Source organism: Alosa alosa, chromosome 13, assembly GCF_017589495.1.
Source record: "Alosa alosa isolate M-15738 ecotype Scorff River chromosome 13, AALO_Geno_1.1, whole genome shotgun sequence".
In the NCBI taxonomy this organism is placed as follows: domain Eukaryota; kingdom Metazoa; phylum Chordata; class Actinopteri; order Clupeiformes; family Clupeidae; genus Alosa; species Alosa alosa.
Window position 1 is genome coordinate 12,330,817 of NC_063201.1, and position 22,264 is coordinate 12,353,080.

Here is a 22,264-nt window from a genome sequence, read left to right on the forward strand (position 1 = left end):
TCGAAAAGTGTGATTCAGTGACTGAGCTCTTTTCTTTATCTGCCCTGTGGCTGTTACTAGCCCACTTAAAGATTAGCAAAGCGCCTCAGTTTTAGCACTTAATGGACCTTAATGGAGTGTGACCTCCAACCTCTTGGTAAGAGTAAATAATGGGGGCGTTTAGACTGCGTAGTGCGTAGGGCAGATTACACATGGCTGGCTAAGGTGGACTGAAGCCAGTAGCTCTCCAACACAGCGGCCTTTATACCTGGAAGGCAGCGATTAGCGTGCTTATCTAAGACTGCTACTCAACTCAACTGAGGTGGTCCCCCCACAGAAGCACACATGCTTAGTCTCACACACATACACACACACACACACACACACACACACACACACACACACACACACAAGCAAAAAAGCACGCACACACACACAAACACACACACACACACAAGCAAAAGCACACACTCACAAGCAAAAGCACACACACACACACACACACACACACACACACTAAAATATTACCCAGATCCATCAATAATGGTGCACCAATAATGGTGTAAGCAGGTTACATATGTAAAGATAAATCAAAAAAGAAAAATGCTAATTTAACACCATTGCCATAGTGGTGCATCTTCAGGTCCTTTCTCTGCCTTTGATGAGCAGACTTTATATATCAACACTTCATATGTCTGGCTGAAGAACTGGTAAATCAGAACCTCATGGAGCCTCTGTTTCCTGTTCCAAAAAACCTCTCTACCAATCACAGCCTAGCTGCTGGAAGCATATTCTCCTCCACTGCATTCTGGGACACCGGCATGGATATAAGGTTACTCTTACAGAACAATGTCATAGGTGAAAGACATATTTTCAACATTCTTCTCTGTCATGAGGACAAGAGGGAGATGCCGTGCAATTCTGTGTGTGTGTGTGTGTGTGTGTGTGTGTGTGTGTGTGTGTGTGTGTGTGTGTGTGTGCGCGTCTGTGTGTGTGTGTGTGTGTGTGTGTGTGCGCACATATCAAACTCCCAAAATATACCGAAGATCTTTTCCAGGTCTGTAAACTTCTTGGATACAATGTAAAAAATCCAGCATTTACACCTCCCTACAAACGTCCTCACTTTTTTTGAGTGGGAATGTGTGGAGGGCTAGAAACATCAGGGGCGTATGGAGAAACCCTGAGAGTCACAGAGAGAGCAAGGACACAAACATCAGGAACATGGAGCAAATGGAGTGTGTGTGTGTGTGTGTGTGTGTGTGTGTGTGTGTGTGTGTGTGTGTGTGTGTGTGTGTGTGTGTGTGTGTGTGTGTGTGTGTGTGTGTGGGAACTTCAGCTTATCAGATGGGAAGTCAAACAGGAAGATGAGCAGCGCAGAGGAGAAGAGGAGAGAGGAGAGGAGGAGAGAGGAGAGGTAGAAGAGACAGAGACAAAGACAGAGAGTGGGAGTCTATGCAGACCTCATGGCCACGGAGTGCATACATCACTGAATCTCCCCCGTCACCTCCAGTTAAAACTCGCGCTGGCCTTGGTGATATTTACAGTCTGCTCTGGACCAGCACCTGTGGTAAACATCAACTGTTTCTCTCTCGGAGCGCAGACCAACACTAGGCCAACCCAGTCTGGCTTGTTTGTCCGCCTTGCTCCAGGCATGTTCTCTGAGATCAGGTAGTGTTTATACTGGCAGCAGAGCTGCTACCTTCCTCATCTGACAGATGGTCTACTCCCCCCTCAATCAGGCTTGGCACAGAGTTATCAGATACACGCCATCCAACACACACACACACATTCACACACACACACACACACACATGTGATTTTACATTCCACAGGAGTTAGGTTTTTATTGCCTTGCGACCAAATTATGTGATGACACATGCGCTAAATAACCTGGAGATACAAGTCAGGGCTCGGCCAAACAGAGGACCCTAAAGTCTGAACTGTGTAGGGAAAGACAGGAGAAAACCAGAAAAAAAGAACAGAGCATAGAAGAGGAGAGAAGAGGAGGAGAGCAGAGCATAGAAGAGGAGAGGAGAGAAGAGGAGTGGAGAGGAGAGGATGAGAGCAGAGAGGAGAGCAGAGCATAGAAGAGGAGAGGAGAGGAGAGGAGAGGAGAGGATGAGAGCAGAGAGGAGAGCAGAGCATAGAAGAGGAGAGGAGAGGAGAGGAGAGGAGAGAACTCATGGACGCGTCTGTGTGACTGACCTGGGTCTCCTGAAGGTCAGGCCGTACATCTGGCAGGCCAGGCCCACGGTGGGGGTGTAGACGATGGGCATGAAGCGCTCGATGTCTGATGTCAGCACCCTGTAGAAGAGCTTCTCGTTGCGATCCTGGAGCCCCATCAGAAACACATACCTGAGGAGATGGACAGCAGAGAGAGAAGAGAGGGAGAGAGAAGAGAGGGGGAGAGAAGAGAGGGGGAGAGAGAAAAGAGGGGGAGAGGGGGTGAAGGGGTACATGATAGTGGAAGGGGGAAAATAAAAGGCAGAAGAAAGGTTCACGAAAATGGGAGGTAAAGGAAGAGATGGGAAAAGGGATAGTGAAATGGAGAACAGAAGAAAAAGTGTGAGAGAGAGAGAGAAAGAGAGAGAGATGAAGGGAGCAAATGAGAAGAGGTGAGAGGTAGAGAGGGATACAAAGGGAGAGGAAGAGAGAGAGAAAGAGAGAGAGATGAAGGGAGCAAATGAGAAGAGGTGAGAGGTAGAGAGGGATACAAAGGGAGAGGAAGAGAGAGAGAAAGAGAGAGAGATGAAGGGAGCAAATGAGAAGAGGTGAGAGGTAGAGAGGGATACAAAGGGAGAGGAAGAGAGAGAGAAAGAGAGAGAGATGAAGGGAGCAAATGAGAAGAGGTGAGAGGTAGAGAGGGATACAAAGGGAGAGGAAGACAAACAGAGAGAGGAGAGAGAAAAGAGGAGGAACCATGTGTGAGTTTAAAGACATCCTGTACCACACCACTCTCACTATCTAGCATTCATCATGTGCTGAATGACAGTTTTATGTGTAATGACTATATGATTATAAATAGATCTACAGCAGTGGTTCTTAACTGGTGGGTCGGGACCCAAAAGTGGGTCGAGGAACCATTCTGGGTGGGTCGCGGAGCTTGTGGTTAAAAAAAAGAGAAGAAATCGCCCATTTCAAATAGAATGAGACGAAATGGTGCAGAATCCACAGTGTGCGATGTTCACAATTGCTGGAACATGAGTGAAAATGCCTCATAATAAAGTACACCTGTTAAAGACAGACCTGTCAAGTACTTTAAGGTGACATCAGGAGTTGGAGACTTCACAAATGTAATGCCAAACAGCATGTTCCAAACAAATAGGCCTACAGGCACTTCGCCTTTCTTAGCATGTAGCTCACCAAATCTGTTGTCTTGAACGCTATAAAATATATATGGGTCGTGTCTTCATGAACATGGGAAATTGTGGATCCCAAAGCCAGACCAGTTAAGAACTGATCTACAGCATGTGTACGTAAATAGATCTACAACATGTGTACGTACACGTACAGAGCAGGCATCATTAAACAACACTGTCGTCTGTCCATATGCTCGAGGTGATGTGATCTGCGGAACAGACACAGGCTGATGGCGTGTGTTTTGACAGCCTGTTATTCCACGCCGACCGTCTGAGCGTCCAGAGCGAGAGAGAGAGCCGCGAGATTCCAGCATCCAGCGCCCGTCCATCTTATCCGTCGGGGACGAGGCAGGCATGTAAACACAGACTGCTGGACCCACAGGCTCTGGGGCCGCCAGCAGGACAGGCCAGAGACAGGCCGGGTCAGAAACAGCCCAGGTCAATGACAGGAGACGGAGGAGGCCGAGAGGCCGAGGGTGAGAGGATCCCAAGGGCTCATTTGTAAGTGACCACGTGCTGATGGCTGCATGTTGTATGTTAATTGCTGGGTAGGGTTTCTGGTTGCTTATGTTTCGAACGCTTGGAAAAATATACAGCATGCACACACACACACACACACACACACACACACACACACACACACACACACACACACACACACACACACACACACACACACAGGCACACACACACAGGCACACACACAGGCACACACACAGAAACAAAGAAAAGCCCTCAGAGATCTCAGACACAAGCGCCTTGTTGCAGCCGAAACAGTCAAGGGCATGAGAGTTTGCATACGAGCCGAATTAACAAGAGCCACGTCACCTTTCTATTCATGACACTGAAAACTTTCCATGCGAGCCAGAGTATAATGTCCCACTTGTTTAGATAATGAAAAACATGCCCCCCACCTCCTCACCCCTACCTCCCCACCACACACACACACACACACCTTACTCCTGCCATGGGGATGATTTGATAGAAGGTGTTTACAATATCTTTCCAAATAAAAATAGCACCTCCCAAGTAGTCACTCAAAAAACCTCCCAATGTGAACCTAACAGCTATGTTCCTATCACACTGCCATCAAACTAATGCACAGGCTTTTCTGCTGCGTATGCTTCTAAGTTCAGAGACTCTATGCGTAGCCGTTAGCTTCACTGTGTATCGACTGTAACACAACGGAACACTGGATAATTCACAGATGCGGTTTTATTTCTGCCTTCAAGGCCATGTCAACATCCGACATCTTCATAGTTTATTTCGGGTTATACAAAAAAGGTTCAGCATTATAGATCCTACCATTGCATCATAATTCCTGGATTCAAAAACACAGAAAAGCAACCCAAGAATATTCAGATACTCCAAAAGCACTGTATGGAGAGACTGTCCTCACCAACAAGTTAACATCATAGTCCAATGAAGTAATTGCCAATAAGGCATGTTCAAACATTACCTTTACGTTACGTAACGGGCTCTGCTTCTCCCATACACATCTAGTGCACTCAAGTGAACTCGTTAATGTTGGTTTTGATTGGTCCAGCCCTAGGAGATTTGACAAATGAGGGCCATTAGAAAAGCACAGCAAACCCCTAACAGGTGTTCTGGAGCAGGGAGAGATGGAAAACACCCACTAAAGGGGTTCCCCTGCTGCAGGATTATGAAACCCTGCTAGAACTTACAAGCTGTGAACAGCAGTCCTCTACAGAACCCCAATGTGTTTCTGAGTGGGCCACAAAACCAGACTTGAAGTTCCGGAATCCAATTCCCGATAATGAGGTAGAATGTCAGCCCATGGAGCGCTCTGTTAAAGCAGCTATAGGGCTCATGTGTCTTGGCATCGTGTGGCAGTGAGCCCAGAGAGGGCTCTGTTAAAGCGACTCCAGTGGTGGTGGTTGTAGGCATTCAGTGGCATTCGGTCCATAGAGAGCTCTGTTGGAGGAGCTAGTGGCTGCCATTCTTGGCCCGGAGTGGCGGTCATAGCATGGAGGGGAGTGAGCGTACAGGCAGCCTTTTAACATGAAGTGTTTTGGCTGTGGTAACAAGTGTGTGAAACTGAGTACACTGGGAAAAAGACTGCCCCCCCCCCCTCTTTCTCTCTCTCTCACACACACACACACACACACACACACACACACACACACACACAAACACACACACACACTGCTGCTTCTGCTACGCCCAGGGTTTGGCAGCAGAGGCCTCTTTCAACCCCACCCCACTCCTGACCTGTTTCTCCCTCTCTCTTTGTTTATCTCTCTGTTGTTCTTTCCATCTACTTGTCTTTCTCTCTCCACCATCCCTCATCATTCTTCTGCTCTCTCTTCCACTCCCTCAGTCCCTCTCCATCTCACTTTCTCACCCTGTCTCTACTCTCTCCTTTTCTTCCTCGCTCTCTCTCTATCTCTCCATCTCATCCCTCATCATTCTTCTCTCTCTCTTCCATCTCCCTCAGTCCCTCTCCATCTCACCTTTCTCTCCCCTGTCTCTCCATCTCACTTTCTCACCCTGTTTCTACTCTCTCCTTTTCTTCCTCTCTCTCTCTGTCTCTCCATCTCACTTTCTCATCCTGTTTCTACTCACTCCTTCCTCTCTTTCTCTCTCTCTCTGTCTCTCCATCTCACTTTCTCACCCTGTTTCTACTCACTCCTTCCTCTCTTTCTCTCTCTTCCACTCCCACCATGTCTCTCTCTCCCTCCATCAGTTTTCCCAGCCCCTTCACTCACTCAGCTTGTCTGCTTCTGATATTTCCCTCTGGCATGCACTCACAGTGAGTCAGTGTCAACACCACAACGTTATAAATACTCAATTGCAAAGATGAGTCAGTGAACCACGCGCAGTTATTGGAACTAAGTCACAAGCCCTTCTCTCTCGACCCCTTTCTCAAAGATGAGCTGAATCCAATCCCGAATGTGTCCATCACTGCATCCATCACTGGCTGTGAGAGGGAAAGTCTGATATTCTCTGCCTGCCTGCCATGCAGTTTGGAGTCTGCAGGCCTCTCTAGAGTCCAGAGAATGAGACAGCCAACATCTCCAGACACTCACATTCTGTCTGCAGTTTGTCAAAGTGCTTTGTACGCCTGTCGCACTGGCGGAGATTTTTCAAAGGCGCTGGTGTTTATTTTCTGTCCCTCAGGGTCCGACGCGAGAAAGAAAGGAAAAAAAGGGGAAAAAAACGAAATCCCTTTGTTTGCACAAAGGTTCGTCTCTTTACCTCACACACAGGTGGGTTCCTATCAGTGCCACGGCAACAAAAGAGGGTTCTTTTGAATGGCTAGAACTCTCTGCACTATTCCCAAAACAAATATTTGCTCTGGAAAGTGTTGGCGTGCTGCCTAGTCTTTCTAAGTCTCAACACCGGAACAAAACATCTCAAACAGCACACTTGAAGGGGAAACAAAGAGAAAGTTATGAATAGCACATATTTTCGACATGGGTCACTTCTCTCTAAACGGCTGTGTCCGGCAGTAAATATCAAAATCAGCCCAGGGAGCAAGAGCACAGACTGTAATGTAAACAAAACAAGGCCCAGAATAATGACAGGCTGGACAGGACTGTCCACGTCTTAATAAAACAGACTGCGACCCCAAGAGTTCAAGACACTGCAGCGCTATGAGATGGAATGTCATTGACATCAGAGGGCCATGGGAAAAATACTCAGCATCTAGAGTCTTTAATGATGGTTGTTTTGGAGGGCTGGTATAGCAACCAGCCCTGTGGCTGGTGGAAAGAGGCTGGGAAGTGACCAGGGCCGACCGCAGCCACATAGCCTTGTCCGCTGGTGCCATCTTTCCCTGCTGGCACTCTGCGACATGTGGCGCTGTGCCCAGAGACCATGGCATCAGAGGGCACCCCAGCCCAGCGTGAACTCAAGAGGAACAAGTGAACCCGCCGGGTCCTCTGTGCTTAGTCACACATGACGAATGAGGAGATGAAAGCTGGCCTTGGGAAAAAGCCTGAGGATGCTTGCACACAGTGTGACAGGAGCTGGAACGGCTACGTTTGGCTGCATTAATAACTGATAATCAAGAGGCAGTGTGTGTGTGTGTGTGTGTGTGTGCTATGTCCAAACTAGCTGATGGTGCCAATGATGAATAACATTCCTAACGACTAGGCACTCCTCTGAGAATCATCAAAACTAGCAAATCAAAATAAAGATAGGATTAAAAAAAAACGGTACGAGTCCATGTCTGTGCTGCTGACACAGTGCTGTGTGTTGTCCTGGCTCTGGGCTCACCTGTCCAGGTCGTCCTTCTTCATCTCGTAGTTGCGCAGCACCCGCAGCAGCTGGACGTCCTGGCTCAGGAAGCAAGGGGGCAGCAGTCCATGGATGCCTAGCTGCAGCCGCTCCTCCAGAGAGAAGGCCATGCCCTGGACAACAGACACAACCCGCCGATTGCAGCTTATTACAGCATATAACAACGCCCGTAATAACATATAATGACACACTATGGCATGCATCACCAATGGTTACATCCTGGTAACTGAATTATATGTATCTAAACTAATCTTGTTTAGCACTTACTGTGTACAAGACCATAATAAAACAAGGACTTCATAAAATAAAATATACAGCACACCAAAATACAGCAATAACAACGAGACATTAAAAACCCCTGAAACTGAAGGACGAAGGGCAATTTAGAAGAGTTTGGATGGACTCAGTCTTCTCAGCTGGTGTGAGCTCTACAGACTACAACAAAGCAGCACCTTCTTCCAAACAGATCATCCAGAAGATCGCGTTGTTTTCTTGTCTTTTTCAGTAACCCATCCTCCACACAGACAAACATAAACGAACAAAGTCTCCATCACTCATTCTCCTTCTCTTGTTTCCGTTCAATGTTTATTCATAGCGAAGCTTGCCTCCTTCTAAGCAAGCAAAGGGCACTGTAAGCACAGAATCTCCTGTCATGATGCAAATTGTCCTCCAAAGCAAACATCAACTGAGGGAGCTGGACACCAGCACGCTCAGCATATTTCCTCATCTGAATATGTCCTCTCGGACTGTGGGAAGGAGACTTAATTTGAAGGTCAGCAGCTCTCCAGGAAAAATAACAATCAGAAACACAACACTCTCTGTAACTTGACCAGACTCTTGTACAACATGCACTTCTTGCCATGCTCAGGGTGTCTCTACATCTGCAACATCAATGCTCAAATGCCAGACAACCTGCACCAGTCCACGACATGAGTTAAAGGCACACTATGCAAGATTTTCACCTTTACGAAGCCAATTTGATGGTAAACGAACTTCTAATAGGTGAATCATTTACCCTACCATAGACGTAACGAGTCGCTACCGAGAAAACCAGCCATGCAACTTCAAGAACGGCAGCCTGACAAATTTCACGAGAATCGTGAAACACTACCTTGTCAGTAGATGAAGCTCTTTTTTCGCATTTTCATTGTGTACAGGGGGGATAAGTCACAAGAAATTTGCTATTTACAACAGCAGAGTAAAATCTAAATATATTGCGGCACTAGAGAGAGCTCTACTGTACAGTCGGCAAAAATACCTAAACCTGCATAGTGTACCTTTAACCAAAGGTATAGCATATATGTTATGGATATATTATCTATCTATTGTATTATGAATCAATATACAGTATTGCATTTTATGACAGGACAGACAGGCTTGCTTTGGTCTTTGCCTTCAGGATTGGCAGCGTTACCTCAACACTTGCCTATCTTCTGAACATATTTTACATTCATAGGCAGGTCTAGCACCAGCAATAGATCAGAGTTGTTTGCTCTCTACAGTGAAAGGTTCATCCAAGTTCCCCATTATCTTGATTGACGCCTGCTGGTGTGTAGGTTATAATTTTAGTGGATAAATAAGTACACCAGCAGCAACGTGTTTATTTCAGGGCTAGCACTCTTTGACACAGAAAGAGAACAGAAAAGCATGCAGAGCTGCATGAGCTACAGAACCCATGATAAATCATGTGATAGGAATGTGATTTACTTGTTAAACAAGCATGCACAATCCCATTTCCCCACCCCAGTCTGTCCCTGATGCAAGGTCTACTCAGAAATGTATTTGAAATGGGCCAGACATCATCATTATTTTGGGAACATTACAGAAGAGATTACTAGTGCTAGCCTCCAACTAGCCCTGTCCCTGTGCCAGCATTGATCTGGTAGAACACTGGTTATGGTCATATGGGGTGTAAGTCAGGGGTCAGTAAAGGTCATTGAAGGTCAGGTCACTGCTCCTGTGCGGCGCACATGTCTCAGCATGGGTCCTGTTAACCTCGGTCACATAATTCACGCAACTGCAAGGACTTGGCAAGGACTTGGACACTTACACAAACATACACACACACACACACACACACACACACACACACACCTCTTTAATTCTGTATGCTTTCACACACGTTAGATCCCCTCCTCTTTTCCCTACTTTCTGTATCTCCTTCTCTCTCTAGGAGTAATATTGTACTGCTGTCCTATATTAAATATATCTGCACACACACACACACACACACACAAAACACCTACACAGGCCTCTAAAGCTCCAACTGTGCATGCAATTTCCTTCCTGCTGCTCTCTGTATCTGCTCTCCCTCTTCGCTAATCGTAGCGCTGCTTGCCATTCTGCTGCCGTCCTATACGAAGCGCCCACGACGTGCTCCACACACCGAGATCAATGGCCACCACAACTGAGGGCGCGGCCGCTGGTGGGACAGCGAGAGAGGCTGTGGCCATGGCTGTAATGACTATCTCCACCGTTACCATGCCTCTGGCAACCTCCGCAGGCTCTCTGCGGCTCAACATAAACACACACACACACACACACATACACATAGCTGCAGTCAGAACCTCGGTCCGTTCACACGGGCCCCCGTGGTCATATAGACGGCTTTACTTCCAAGCGCAGTGGCCTGCGCGCGTCTTTTAACATGCGCTCATGTTAAGGGTTTCGCTCGTAAAACCCACAGCCCTGGTGGTACGAGCGCCCGAGGGCTTGGTCGCATGCGGTGCGGCACGGCGAGCTACACTCTAAAGCGCAATAAAATGTGTTCTTGACGCACTTCATAAACCACAATCGACGACCACTTTTCAATTTTTTTGACACTGGCAGCGTACTTCTGAAACTGCAGCCCAGGGCCCATTAATAATGTGCTGTGTTTAGCTAGGTTTCCGTGAGTGGTGGCGCTGTCAGAAAGCTGAGTAGCATGCTACAGTGTCAAATATACAGAACATCTATTCTAGGGGTACTATAAGATGCTATGGAAAGCTTCTGCTAAAACAATCAGTGCATAGCCTAGTGCATAACTTCAACATAACACAACATTTACATATGACTACTAACATGTGACTAACATTTACTGTGACTACTACACAGATGTATGCACATAGTCTGGGCATATGGTGATTTGACAATGCTGAGCGATATGGGAAAATAAAGTTTATTATGACTAATAAACACGTACTTATAAATGCATGGCGAGTCTTTATCCTAAATTCAAAAGATCATTGATGAGTGAGAGTTTAAGAGCCTGGAAATGATTATCTGTGATGACTGCAGCTCTTAATTTAGTGGGAGGAATGTGTTTATAGTTTATGTTTCCCCATCAACACACACACACACACACACCTTCTCCCTACACAAAAGATCCAACAACAATTCTTTATTCCCCTGACATACTCCATGTAGTCTGGTGTTATTTAAGCAGACAAAAACAGACTTCATGAATAGGGTTTGGCCATACTCCATTCGGGATGGTTTCCAGTCATTGCGTCCTTATGGGCGCAGACCTCAGGTTAATTTTGAAACCACTGGAAAAGCCTTTAACCCATCAGCATTGACCACTATGGGATTGCTATACTTTCTACTTCACCACTAACGATGCAAACTAATATTAGGCTTAACCCAAACCCCATGGCAGGGAATCAACATCTTTGCCCACATTGAATGATGGTACACATCCTTCTTGCTCCGGCTTGCTAGCGCTGCCAAGGCTGTTTGTATCACTTCTGATCTTTAACACTGCCACCACTGTTGTAATATATCTTGTTTTTAGATAGATGGATAGATGGATAGATAGATGGATAGATAGATAGATAGATAGATAGATAGATAGATAGATAGATAGATAGATAGACAGACAGACAACAACCACTGGTATGCATTTCAAACAATTCCAATTGTTGATGTAGTAGTGAACTCTAGAGAACGTTTTGAATGGCAGCTAATGATAATTCTAGATACAGTATAGCACTAGCGGTAATTCTGGAATGACCAGGGGAAAAAGAGGAAAAAGCCTTGCAGACCACAGCCATATCTGGGGCAGATCTGGCCTGGATCTGGGCCACACATTGCATGCCAGAGCCACCATCTCACCAAAGCTCAACCACTGATCAACCACTGGGCTGCCCTCACCAGCACAACTCTGACCACCACCTCACCACTGTGCATTGTAGTCGAACATACATGAGGACACATTCACAACCACGTCAACAGCCTCCAGGGACCACAGATCTCTACACCAGTGCAGCAACTGACCACTAAGTGACCAGGCTATTTATATACTCTATTATCAAAGAATCACACACTATTATCAAAGTAGCCATGTAAGATGAGTTTGTATGCAAGCCATTCTGTAAGAGAAACTGGTTGGATCTCATTGTGTGTGTGTGTGTGTGTGTGTTAGATAGAGGGAATGAGAGAGAGAGAGAGAGAGAGAGAGAGAGAGAGAGAGAGAGAGAGAGAGAGAGAGAGAGAGAGAGAGAGAGAGAGAGAGAGGGTTACATTAATGTCTGGTTTGCATCCTGCAGCTCTTTGGTCCTCTAGCGTGTTCTATTCGATATTTGAGTTAAATGCCTGTCAAACGGTTTGGACAATGGCATCCTCCTAAAGATCAAACTGGGACTATTAGCAGACCAGCAATCAGCCACCACATTTACGGTACTTTCCTTTCAGAATGGGATCACTGCCTTCAGGCAATCATAAAACACTAACCGCAACTGACAGTGAATTTTCGGCTGACAATGAAATTGCCAGCTACACCAAAACCAAGCTTCCAGAATGGATGGCATCCCAGAAATGGACACAGCTCTGTGTACCAAGAAACCTTTAACAGGAGCTTTTAAAGCTTTATAAGATGATCAGGCACGATCCAAGTCAGCCTTACTGCTGTTTGTCCATTGGACACTATTTTAGAAGTGAACAAATAGACTTTTAACACTGCCATTCGTTTCTTGTTTAGCAAGGCTGCTCGGTCTGGTTCTGCTGACGTTCGGTCTTCGGCGAGCGTCTCTGAGAGGGCGACGAGAGCACTGCCAGCTCTGAATTACAGCCTTGCTCATAATTACACAAGGCCCTTCAGGCCGCTCGCAGGAGTTGGACGCTCTGGAGTGCGTCTTTCGTCAGTCATGAATACGTATGGGGGTAGTTTATGTGACTGTGCAGAGCTTTAAAGGAACTGACCATGTGGCATATTACAGACCGAACCAGCTGGTTTAAAATACACAGTCCGCCATGTGAGGCTTATTTATGTTTGCCTGGAAAAAAAAAACACTAGTCAGACGAGGGCAAGCACAGATCCCATTCAGCTTCTTCCACACAGCAAGCACAAACTGACTGAAGGAAAACTCTACAGACAACATGAACCCTAATGATGTTGTGACAGTCTGCTGCACGTTCCAGAGAGAGAAGGCAAGAGGGGTGGGGGAGAGAGAAAGAAAGATAAAAAAAGACAAAAAACGACGACAACAAATGCCACCGCATCAAGTCCAGGACAGTGAGTCTAAACACAAGGCTTCAAAGCGCCTCTCTGACTCATCGAGCGGACTCGGGTCAGACAGCTCTGTGGACGTGGACACTGAAAAGGCTCCTTGTCAAGGATGTAATAGAGATCTCCATAGAGCACCAACTACCCACCAGCCCTCGAATAATGGAGCGGGGAGTTGGGGCGGGTGGCGTGGGTCAAGATTCCTCGCGGTGGGTACCATGGGACCTGAGATGGCATTCGAACTGGGGGGGGGGGGGGGGTATGGATGGCTGGGCCAGAGTCGTTCGGCCGTTTGAAGGCATGCGAGGTTGGCAAGATTAGAGGGGAGCACTGGCATGGTTGCCGTGGGAAACGGCAATCGGGGAGGCTGGCGAGGGTTGGTTGTTGATGGGCGCTGACACTCGTGTCGTTTGTGTTATACCCACAGCTCCGGGGTGACATGCAATACATCATCTCCCTGCTCCTGTCAATCCAAACACTCAGTCACAGTCCCACCACAGACACCAGACAAATGGAGGGAGAAAAGAGAGAGGGAGGATTTGAGAGAGAAAGAGCAAGAGTGAAAGCATGAGACACAGACAGACAGACAGAGACAGGCAGACATACAGACAGACAAACAGACACAGACAAAATAGGAAAGAGAGAGAAACAGATAGATAGAGAGGGAAAGGATCAAGAGCTTTGGAGAGATGGAGAGACAGACAGACAAAGAGAGACAGAGAGGAAGAGAGGACTAGAGAATAAACAGAGGAGCGATGAGATAAGTTTGCGTGGGAGAAAGTGATGAGGACCGATTGTGTTTAGATGGACCCTGCAGCATGGAGGGAGACGAAGACAAACATTTCCACACACTCGTCAAGAGGGCTTCCAGGACATGCACCGCTGCCTCCCTCACAGTATGAATGGGTCTCTGGCCCACCACCGGGACGTGGGCTGGCATAGCTGCTAAGGCGAACTTGTAATAGCTCTTGAAAGAAAATAAACAACTTTCATAAAATTAGGAAACACAGGATGAAGGGGGATAATGAGATTTCCATTGTTCATAAATAGCATGCAAGCAGAAAGTCATTACTTCTGCATGATGGACTCAAGCAGGGCTGCCTGCAAAACATGGAAACATAAACACACAGAAACATATACACATATGCACACGTGTGCGCACACACACACACACACACACACACACACACACGCACACACAGAGACCCATACGCACACTCACACACACACTCACAAAACACACTGTAACAAACAAAAACACACACTGACAACGACCACACCATCCACTAACACACACAGTACTTGCACAAACTTGCACATATACACAAACCGAAACAGAAAGACAGACAGACAGACAGACAGACAGACAGACACACACACACACACACACACACACACACACACACACAGAATACGCACAACCAGCTGTCCATCATGCATGTAACCAGGTGGGGCAACAGCTCAATGCAAGCCGTGCACTTTCCCTGAGACTGAGCAGGACACAACAGGATGGATCACACCGCTAAGCAGATCAGAGCAACAGCACAGGCATGGCAGCCCAGCACAGGGAAGGAAGGAATGCCTGAACGCTTCCACATGCAACTGACCACATCTGAGGTTTACGCCGAGGCTCATGCTTAACATCGCTGCTCGCATTCAAGAGGGACCTGGTTGCGGGTTATGGCAGCCGCCATCTTAGTCTAACCTGTAATCACACCACATTAAGGGATCGCTGCCTGCCACCCTCCAATTCAGACCGGGCCGGCTGGATGCCCAAAGTAAAAAAAATAAACAAAAAAAAGAAAAGGAAAAGGAAACAAAAACAACAACAAAAAAACAAAAACAGGCCGGTGTCACGGAAACCAAATCATTAGGCTATAGCAGACAGTTTTTAGGAAAACTTCAAAGTCTACATGGCCTGTTTGTGAGCTGATAAAACCCCTTCGGAGTTTTCCAAGGCAAGAAAAGTGGTTTCAAATGCGCTGAAGCACTGAGGGACCTCCTTCCCCATACAAGCCGTATTAGATTCTCTCAGATGTCTCAGATAGAACCACATTCTGGAACCGATCGGGGCCTGACCGTCTCCAGAACCAGGAGCCGTCTGGGACCTGTAGAATGTTGTGAGTTGTAAGGACAGACTGGGGCAGCATCAGAGCAACTGCAAAAAGCCAGAAGGAAGGGAAGTATGGGAACTGAAGACAGTGGATTGAGGGATAGTGTTTCAGCTACAGAACCATGCCATCTTACACTTGATTTCATCAGGAACCAGGAAATACTTCCGAGTTCTTATTTGGAGAGGCAGCAGAAGTTTATCGCAAATTGATTTATCCTAATAGTGCCGATCAAAGTCTCACATTAGTAGGGACTAAACAGTAGCGTCTTTCAGAAGCACTTCTGCTAATCTGAGTGACTACCACTTGGCCACATGAGATATTTAACTAACAAATGTTTTAATTGGCTTTTATATATCCACACAAGTCCAAGTCAAATCAAGTCCCTCAATTTATATATATACAGCATTAATTTTTTCTTAATTTTTTGTTTCCTAATTTTCACTTGGGCTTGGCACCTCATTTGTTGCCCTGACTCATGACGATGTTGATGTTCTGATCTAAGAGTGTTTTCTTCATGCTTGGGTTGCCATGCCTCTAAGGCCCAGCGCTAAAGCCCATGATGAGCTTGGTTTGAGGCCACAGCACCGCCTCACAACAGGGGAGGTTTGGTGGGCACCGATCTCAAGGAAAGAAAGGGAAAGGCAGAGAGAGAATCACCACTGAGCAAGAGAGACACAGACAGACAGGCAGGCATACAGTGTAAAGACACTGAAAGGAGACGATAGCTACAGAAAGACAGAAAAGGGAAGATGGAGAGAAACAGAGAGAGGTGGGCAGAATAGAAGAGAAAGAGAGTGAAAGGGAAGTAAGGGAGTAAGAAAGAGAGCAACAGAGCCAGAGGGAGAGAGAGAGAGAGAGAGAAAGAGAGAGAGAGAGAGAGGAGAGAGAGAGAGAGAGAGAGAGAGAGAGAGAGAGAGAGACATATAGATAAAGTCAGAGGGAAAGGGAGAGAAAAGCCAGCCTGAGAAAGGGAGAGATAGAGAGAGAGGGAGAGAGAGACAGAGAGAAAGAGAGAGGGAGACAGGCAGCCTGAGCGAGAGGGAGAGAGAAAGAGAGAGGAGACAGGCAGCCTGAGCGAGAGGGAGAGAGAGAGAGAGAGAGAGAGAGAGCGTGACTGGAAGCTGTGCGCCTGAGACTCAGTGTTTTCCCTGATGCTTTCCCCAGGCGCTGTGGACAGAGCAGACAGCAGACTGTCAGGCTCCAGTAGGGGCGCCCACTAACTCTCAGCAACGCCACTGCCCTCCCCACAGCAACGCCACTGCCCTCCCCACAGCAACGCCACTGCCCTCCCCACAGCAAACCACTAACTCTCAGCAACGCCACTGCCCTCCCCACAGCAACGCCACTGCCCTCCCCACAGCAACGCCACTGCCCTCCCCACAGCAACGCCACTGCCCTCCCCACAGCAAACTCCACTAACTCTCAGCAACGCCACTGCCCTCCCCACAGCAAACTCCACTAACTCTCAGCAACGCCACTGCCCTCCCCACAGCAACGCCACTGCCCTCCCCACAGCAAACTCCACTAACTCTCAGCAACGCCACTGCCCTCCCCACAGCAACCCACTAACTCTCAGCAACGCCAGCACTGCCCCTCCCCACAGCAACGCCACTGCCCTCCCCACAGCAAACCCACTAACTCTCAGCAACGCCACCGCCCTCCCCCACAGCAAACTCCACCAACTCAGCAACGCCACCGCCCTCCCCCACAGCAACCCACCAACCTCAGCACCACTGCCCTCCCCACAGCAAACCCACCAACTCAGCAACGCCACCGCCCTCCCCCACAGCACGCCACTGCCCTCCCCACAGCAACCCACCAACCTCAGCAACGCCACTGCCCTCCCCACAGCAAACTCCACTAACTCTCAGCAACGCCACTGCCCTCCCCACAGCAACCTCCACTAACTCTCAGCAACGCCACTGCCCTCCCCACAGCAACGCCACTGCCCTCCCCACAGCAACGCCACTGCCCTCCCCACAGCAAACTCCACTAACTCTCAGCAACGCCACTGCCCTCCCCACAGCAAACTCCACTAACTCTCAGCAACGCCACTGCCCTCCCCACAGCAAACTCCACTAACTCTCAGCAACGCCACTGCCCACAGCAACGCCACTGCCTCCCCACAGCAAACCCACTCAACTCTCAGCAACGCACTGCCCTCCCCACAGCAAACTCCACTAACTCTCAGCAACGCCACTGCCCTCCCCACAGCAAACCCACCAACTCCTCAGCAACGCCACTGCCTCCCCACAGCAACCCACTCAACTCTCAGCAACGCCACTGCCTCCCCACAGCAAACTCCACTAACTCTCAGCAACGCCACTGCCCACAGCAACGCCACTGCCCTCTCACAGCACAACTCACTAGTCCACTCCTGGGGCATATCTGAGGCAGATCTACAGTAGTCCACTCCTGGGGCATATCTGACTACGGTTGGAGATGATCTGGGATAAATCCGGACTGGAGAGTTTACGGAGTCAGCTATTGTCCTGGCTGGTGGTGGTGGACTGGGAATTAGGTTCAACTCAACTGGCATGCATCAGGGGGTGGGGGAGACAAAGAGAGAGAAAGATGAGAATGAGAGAGAGAGAGAGAAAGAGAGAGAAAGAGAAAGAAAGAGAGAGAGAGAGAGAGAGAGAGAGAGAGAGATTTCTCCTGAAAGAAAGAGTACGAGAGCGGGACCACAGGAGAGCAGACTTCAGCTCAGACAGGGCTTCTCCAGCTGACTAAACAGGGGGTGAATGAACGAATGCTATTCTCGTAAACGGCACCGCCAGCTCAGCCGGGCCCGGGTCAGGATCAATGCCACATGCACTCTTCCCACACGCCTAATTGGATCCACAAGTTACATCATACCTGCTGACTGCCAGGGCAGACCAACAGAGAGAGAGAGAGAGCGAGGGAGCGACACACACACACACTCACACAAACGCTCACGCACACGCACACAAATAGACACACACACACAGACACACAAACACACACACTCAAACACACAGACAACCACACACACACACACACACACACACACACAAACTGATTAGAAGAGATCGAGAGCAGAGAGAGAAAGAAAGACAGAGCAAAAACTTTGAAATCAAATTGAAGTAATTGCCACAAGCTGTTTTATGGAGAAAAGCAAAAAACAAACAAACAAACGTCTAACTGTAATTCCACAGTACTGCAGTGAGCCTGTCTGTGGTGCGAGGGGGAGGACTACAGAGAGCCTGTCTGTGGTGCGAGGGGAGGACTACAGAGAAGCATGTCTGTGGTGCGAGGGGGAGGACTACAGAGAAGCATGTCTGTGGTGCGAGGGGAGGACTACAGAGAAGCATGTCTGTGGTGCGAGGGGGAGGACTACAGAGAAGCATGTTCAGAAAGTGAGGGGAGGACTACAGAGAAGCATGTTCAGAAAGTGAGGGGAGGACTACAGAGAAGCATGTTCAGAAAGTGAGGGGAGGACTACAGAGAGCCTGTCTGTGGTGCGAGGCATGGGAGACCTAGTGATTCACATGTCAGCAGAAATGAAGTTGAATAATAAGGGAAGAAAAAAAGGAGTGAGAGAGAGCGGTGGAGAGAGAAAGAGGGAGAGGAAGAGAGGAAGAGAGGAGAGAGTGAAAGAGGGAGAGAGGAGAGAAAGAGGGAGAGGAAGAGAGGAGAGAGAGAAGAGAGGAAGAGAGGAGAGAGTGAAGAGGAAGAGAGAGAGAGGAGAGAGTGAAGAGAGGAAGAGAGGAGAGAGAGAGGAGAGAGGAAGAGAGGAGAGAGAGGAAGAGAGGAAGAGAGGAGAGAGTGAAGAGAGGAAGAGAGGAGAGAGAGGAAGAGAGGAAGAGAGGAGAGGAAGAGGAAGAGAGGAGAGAGGAAAGAGGGGAGAGGAAGAGAGGAGAGAGGAAGAGAGGAGGAGAGAGTGAAGAGAGGAAGAGAGGAGAGAGAGAAGAGAGGAAGAGAGGAGAGAGAGAAGAGAGGAAGAGAGGAGAGAGAGTGAAGAGAGGAAGAGAGAGAGAGAGAGAGGAGAGAGAGAGAGAGAGGAAGAGGAGGAAGAGAGAGAGAGAGAAAGAGAGAGGAAGAGAGGAAGAGAGGAGAGAGTGAAGAGAGGAAGAGAGAGAGAGAAGAGAGGAAGAGAGGAAGAGAGGAAGAGAGGAGAGAGAGAAAGAGAGAGAGAGAGAGGAAGAGAGGAGAGAGAGGAAGAGAGGAAAGAGGGAGAGGAAGAGAGGAAGAGAAGAGAAAGAGGGAGAGGAAGAGAGGAGAGAGAGAAAGAGAGAAAGCCAGAGATCTCGGGGTGGTCATGACCCACTCTGGGTTTGCCACAGTCCACCAGCTGAAGGAGAGTATGAGTCACACACATCATCTACACTCCACATCCAAACCGCACCATCATCACACACACTCTAGCACTCCCTGATCATAACACAGGAACATACACACGGCCAGCTTTTTTTACACTCACTCACACACACAGACACACCCTCCTAAAACCCTTTTCTCTGCACTCTCACACTCATTCTGGGACACAAGCACCTCTGCTTTCAACCCAACACACTGACATGAAGTTGCATCTAAACTCCCAATCCCACCCAAACAAGTCCTGCAAGGCCTATGCCTTTCCAGTGTCGCAGTTCTCTCCCCATTCATATCCCAGCCAGGGGCTTTGTCCCATCGCCCTGGGCACTCTGTCTAGACGGTAAGAAACAGAGGGCACTGGAGCAGGACCACTGCCCCCAGGGCACACTGACCAGGAGAGAGGAGAGGAGAGGAGAGGAGGAGGACAGAAGAGGAGAGAGAGAAAGAGAGAAGAGAGGAGAGAGAGAAGAGAGGAAGAGAGGAAGAGAGAAAGAGGGAGAGGAAGAGAGGAGAGAGAGAAAGAGAGAAAGCCAGGAGATCTCGGGGTGGTCATGATCCACCTGCCTGGCTACAGTCCACCAGCTGAAGGAGAGTATGAGTCACACACATCATCTACACTCCACATCCAAATCAAGACCATCATCAATAATACGACCAGCACTCCCTGATCATAACACAGGAACATACACACGGCCAGCTTTTTACACTCACTCACACACACAGACACACACAGACACACACACCCCTCCTAAAACCCTTTTCTCTGCACTCTCACACTCATTCTGGGACACAAGCACCTCTGCTTTCAACCCAACACACTGACATGAAGTTGCATCTAAACTCCCAATCCCACCCAAACAAGTCCTTATGTAAGGCCCATGCTCGCTTTTCCAGTCGAGTCTCCCTCTCCCCATTCATCCCTGTGGCCAGGGCTTTTGTCTTATCGGCCCTGGCATCTCTGTCTAGACGGTAAGAAAACAGAGGGCACTGGAGCAGGACCACTGCCCCCAGGGCACACTGACCAGTGGAGAGGAGAGGAGAAGGGGAGAGGAGAGGACAGAAGAGGAGAAAAGAGGAGAGGAGAAGAGAGGAGAAGGGGAGAGGAGAGGAGAGGAGAGGAGAGGAGAGGAGAGAGCAGAAGAGGAGAGGAGAGGAGAGGAGAGGAGAGGAGAGGAGAGAAGAGATGGGAGATAGGGAGAGAAGAAAAGAGAAGAGAGCAGAAGAAAGGAGAAGAAGAGGAGAAAAGAGATGGGAGAGAGGGAGAGGAGAGAAAAAGAGAGGAGAAGAGAAGAGAAGAGAGGAGAAGAGAAGAGAGGAGAGGAGAGAAGCAGAGAGAGGGAGAGCAGGAGAAAGGCTGCCAGTCACAGGGCAAGCTCAGGCTCCTGGGCTCCCAGGCCAGTGGTCATGCTCCAGTTGGTGTCACAGTGACCCTGCCGGACACGGCCTGCTGGTGCTCACACAATCCCCCCTCCCCCACCAGCCCTGGCAGTCACGGCACCCATCAGCTCCTGGGACTCAGCCTGGCGCTGCCACATCGCCCCAAAACACTGGAGCCCAGAGAGGGGGAGAGGGCAGAAGATGGAGGGAGAGACACACACATGCAGGGATGGATTACTGCACGGGCCTACCGGGCCCAGGCCCAGGGGCCCAAGGGGTCAGGGGGCCCTGAAGCCCAATCCTTTGCATGGAATCATTGCCTTAATATGAACAAATCAGGACGTAGGCTATGAATCTGATTGAATTTAGTATTGGCCATCCCCAAAATGCACCAGAATACAGGAAATCACATCAAACTAATTTAAAATGTTCTGGGAGGACCCCAAACCTCTTCCACATATACGACAATAAGTAGCCCCACATCTGGCCCAGGGCCCGAAGTTCATAATCCGCCCCTGCACACATGCACTGATGGAGAGAAGTAAAGAAGGGTAAAATGGAGGAAGAGTGGAAGAGTGATCGTGATGGACAGATGAAGAGACAGTGTAGTGCGTGGGAGAGATGGTGAGTTTGAGGCTGGAGAGGAAGAGAGGGTGACCTTACATTTAAGAAAACTCCACACAGAGACAGACTTTATGAATCTATGTATGAAGGAGGATATTTTTGCTTGTTTTCCTATTTTCTCCCCCCCCCCCTCTGTATGTGTGTGTGTGTGTGTGCGTGTGTGTGTGTGTGTGTGTGTGTGTGTGTGTGTGTGAGTGTGTAAGTTCATGAATATGTGAATACTACATGAAGGATATATGATACACTGCATTCAGATAGCAAAGATAGACTGCATGCAGAGAGGGTGGATGAAGAGAAGTGTGTGTGTGCGTAGACAGAGAGAGAGAGAGAGAGAGAGAGAGAGAGAGAATAGGAGAGAGAGAGAGAGAAGGAAAGAAAAAAGAGACTGAGGGACAGCGGTAGACTAAGAGCAATAACTCTTCCTAAAAACCCAGTGAGTATAGTGTCCCTGTGGGTTCTGGCAGGTGCTGTGGATTTAGGGCTGTGGTGTGTGTGTGTGTGGTGTGTGTGTGTGTGTGTGTGTGTGTGTGTGTGTGTCTGTGTGTGAGTGAGTGTAGAGTGTGTGTGTGTGTGTCTGTGTGGTGCGTGTGTGAGTGAGTGTTGCGTGTGTGTGTGTGTGAAGAGTGTGTGTGTGTGTGTGTGTCAAGTCAAGTCAAGTCAAGTCAACACAATAATAATACTCACACACACACCCAATAATAATACCAATAATAATAATAATAACACAC

At 48.4% G+C, this 22,264-nt stretch overlaps 1 protein-coding gene across 1 annotated transcript in view; it reads right to left on the reverse strand.

The window, feature by feature from the left end:
- me1 (malic enzyme 1, NADP(+)-dependent, cytosolic) overlaps positions 1-22,264 on the reverse strand; it is a 114,886-nt gene that overhangs the window by 67,628 nt on the left and 24,994 nt on the right. The window contains exons 2-3 of the mRNA XM_048261812.1: positions 7,581-7,714; positions 2,185-2,334 (exon numbers count right to left, since the gene is read on the reverse strand). Of these exons, the coding sequence (XP_048117769.1) occupies positions 2,185-2,334; positions 7,581-7,714 (284 nt within the window). The remainder of the gene's footprint in view (positions 1-2,184; positions 2,335-7,580; positions 7,715-22,264) is intronic.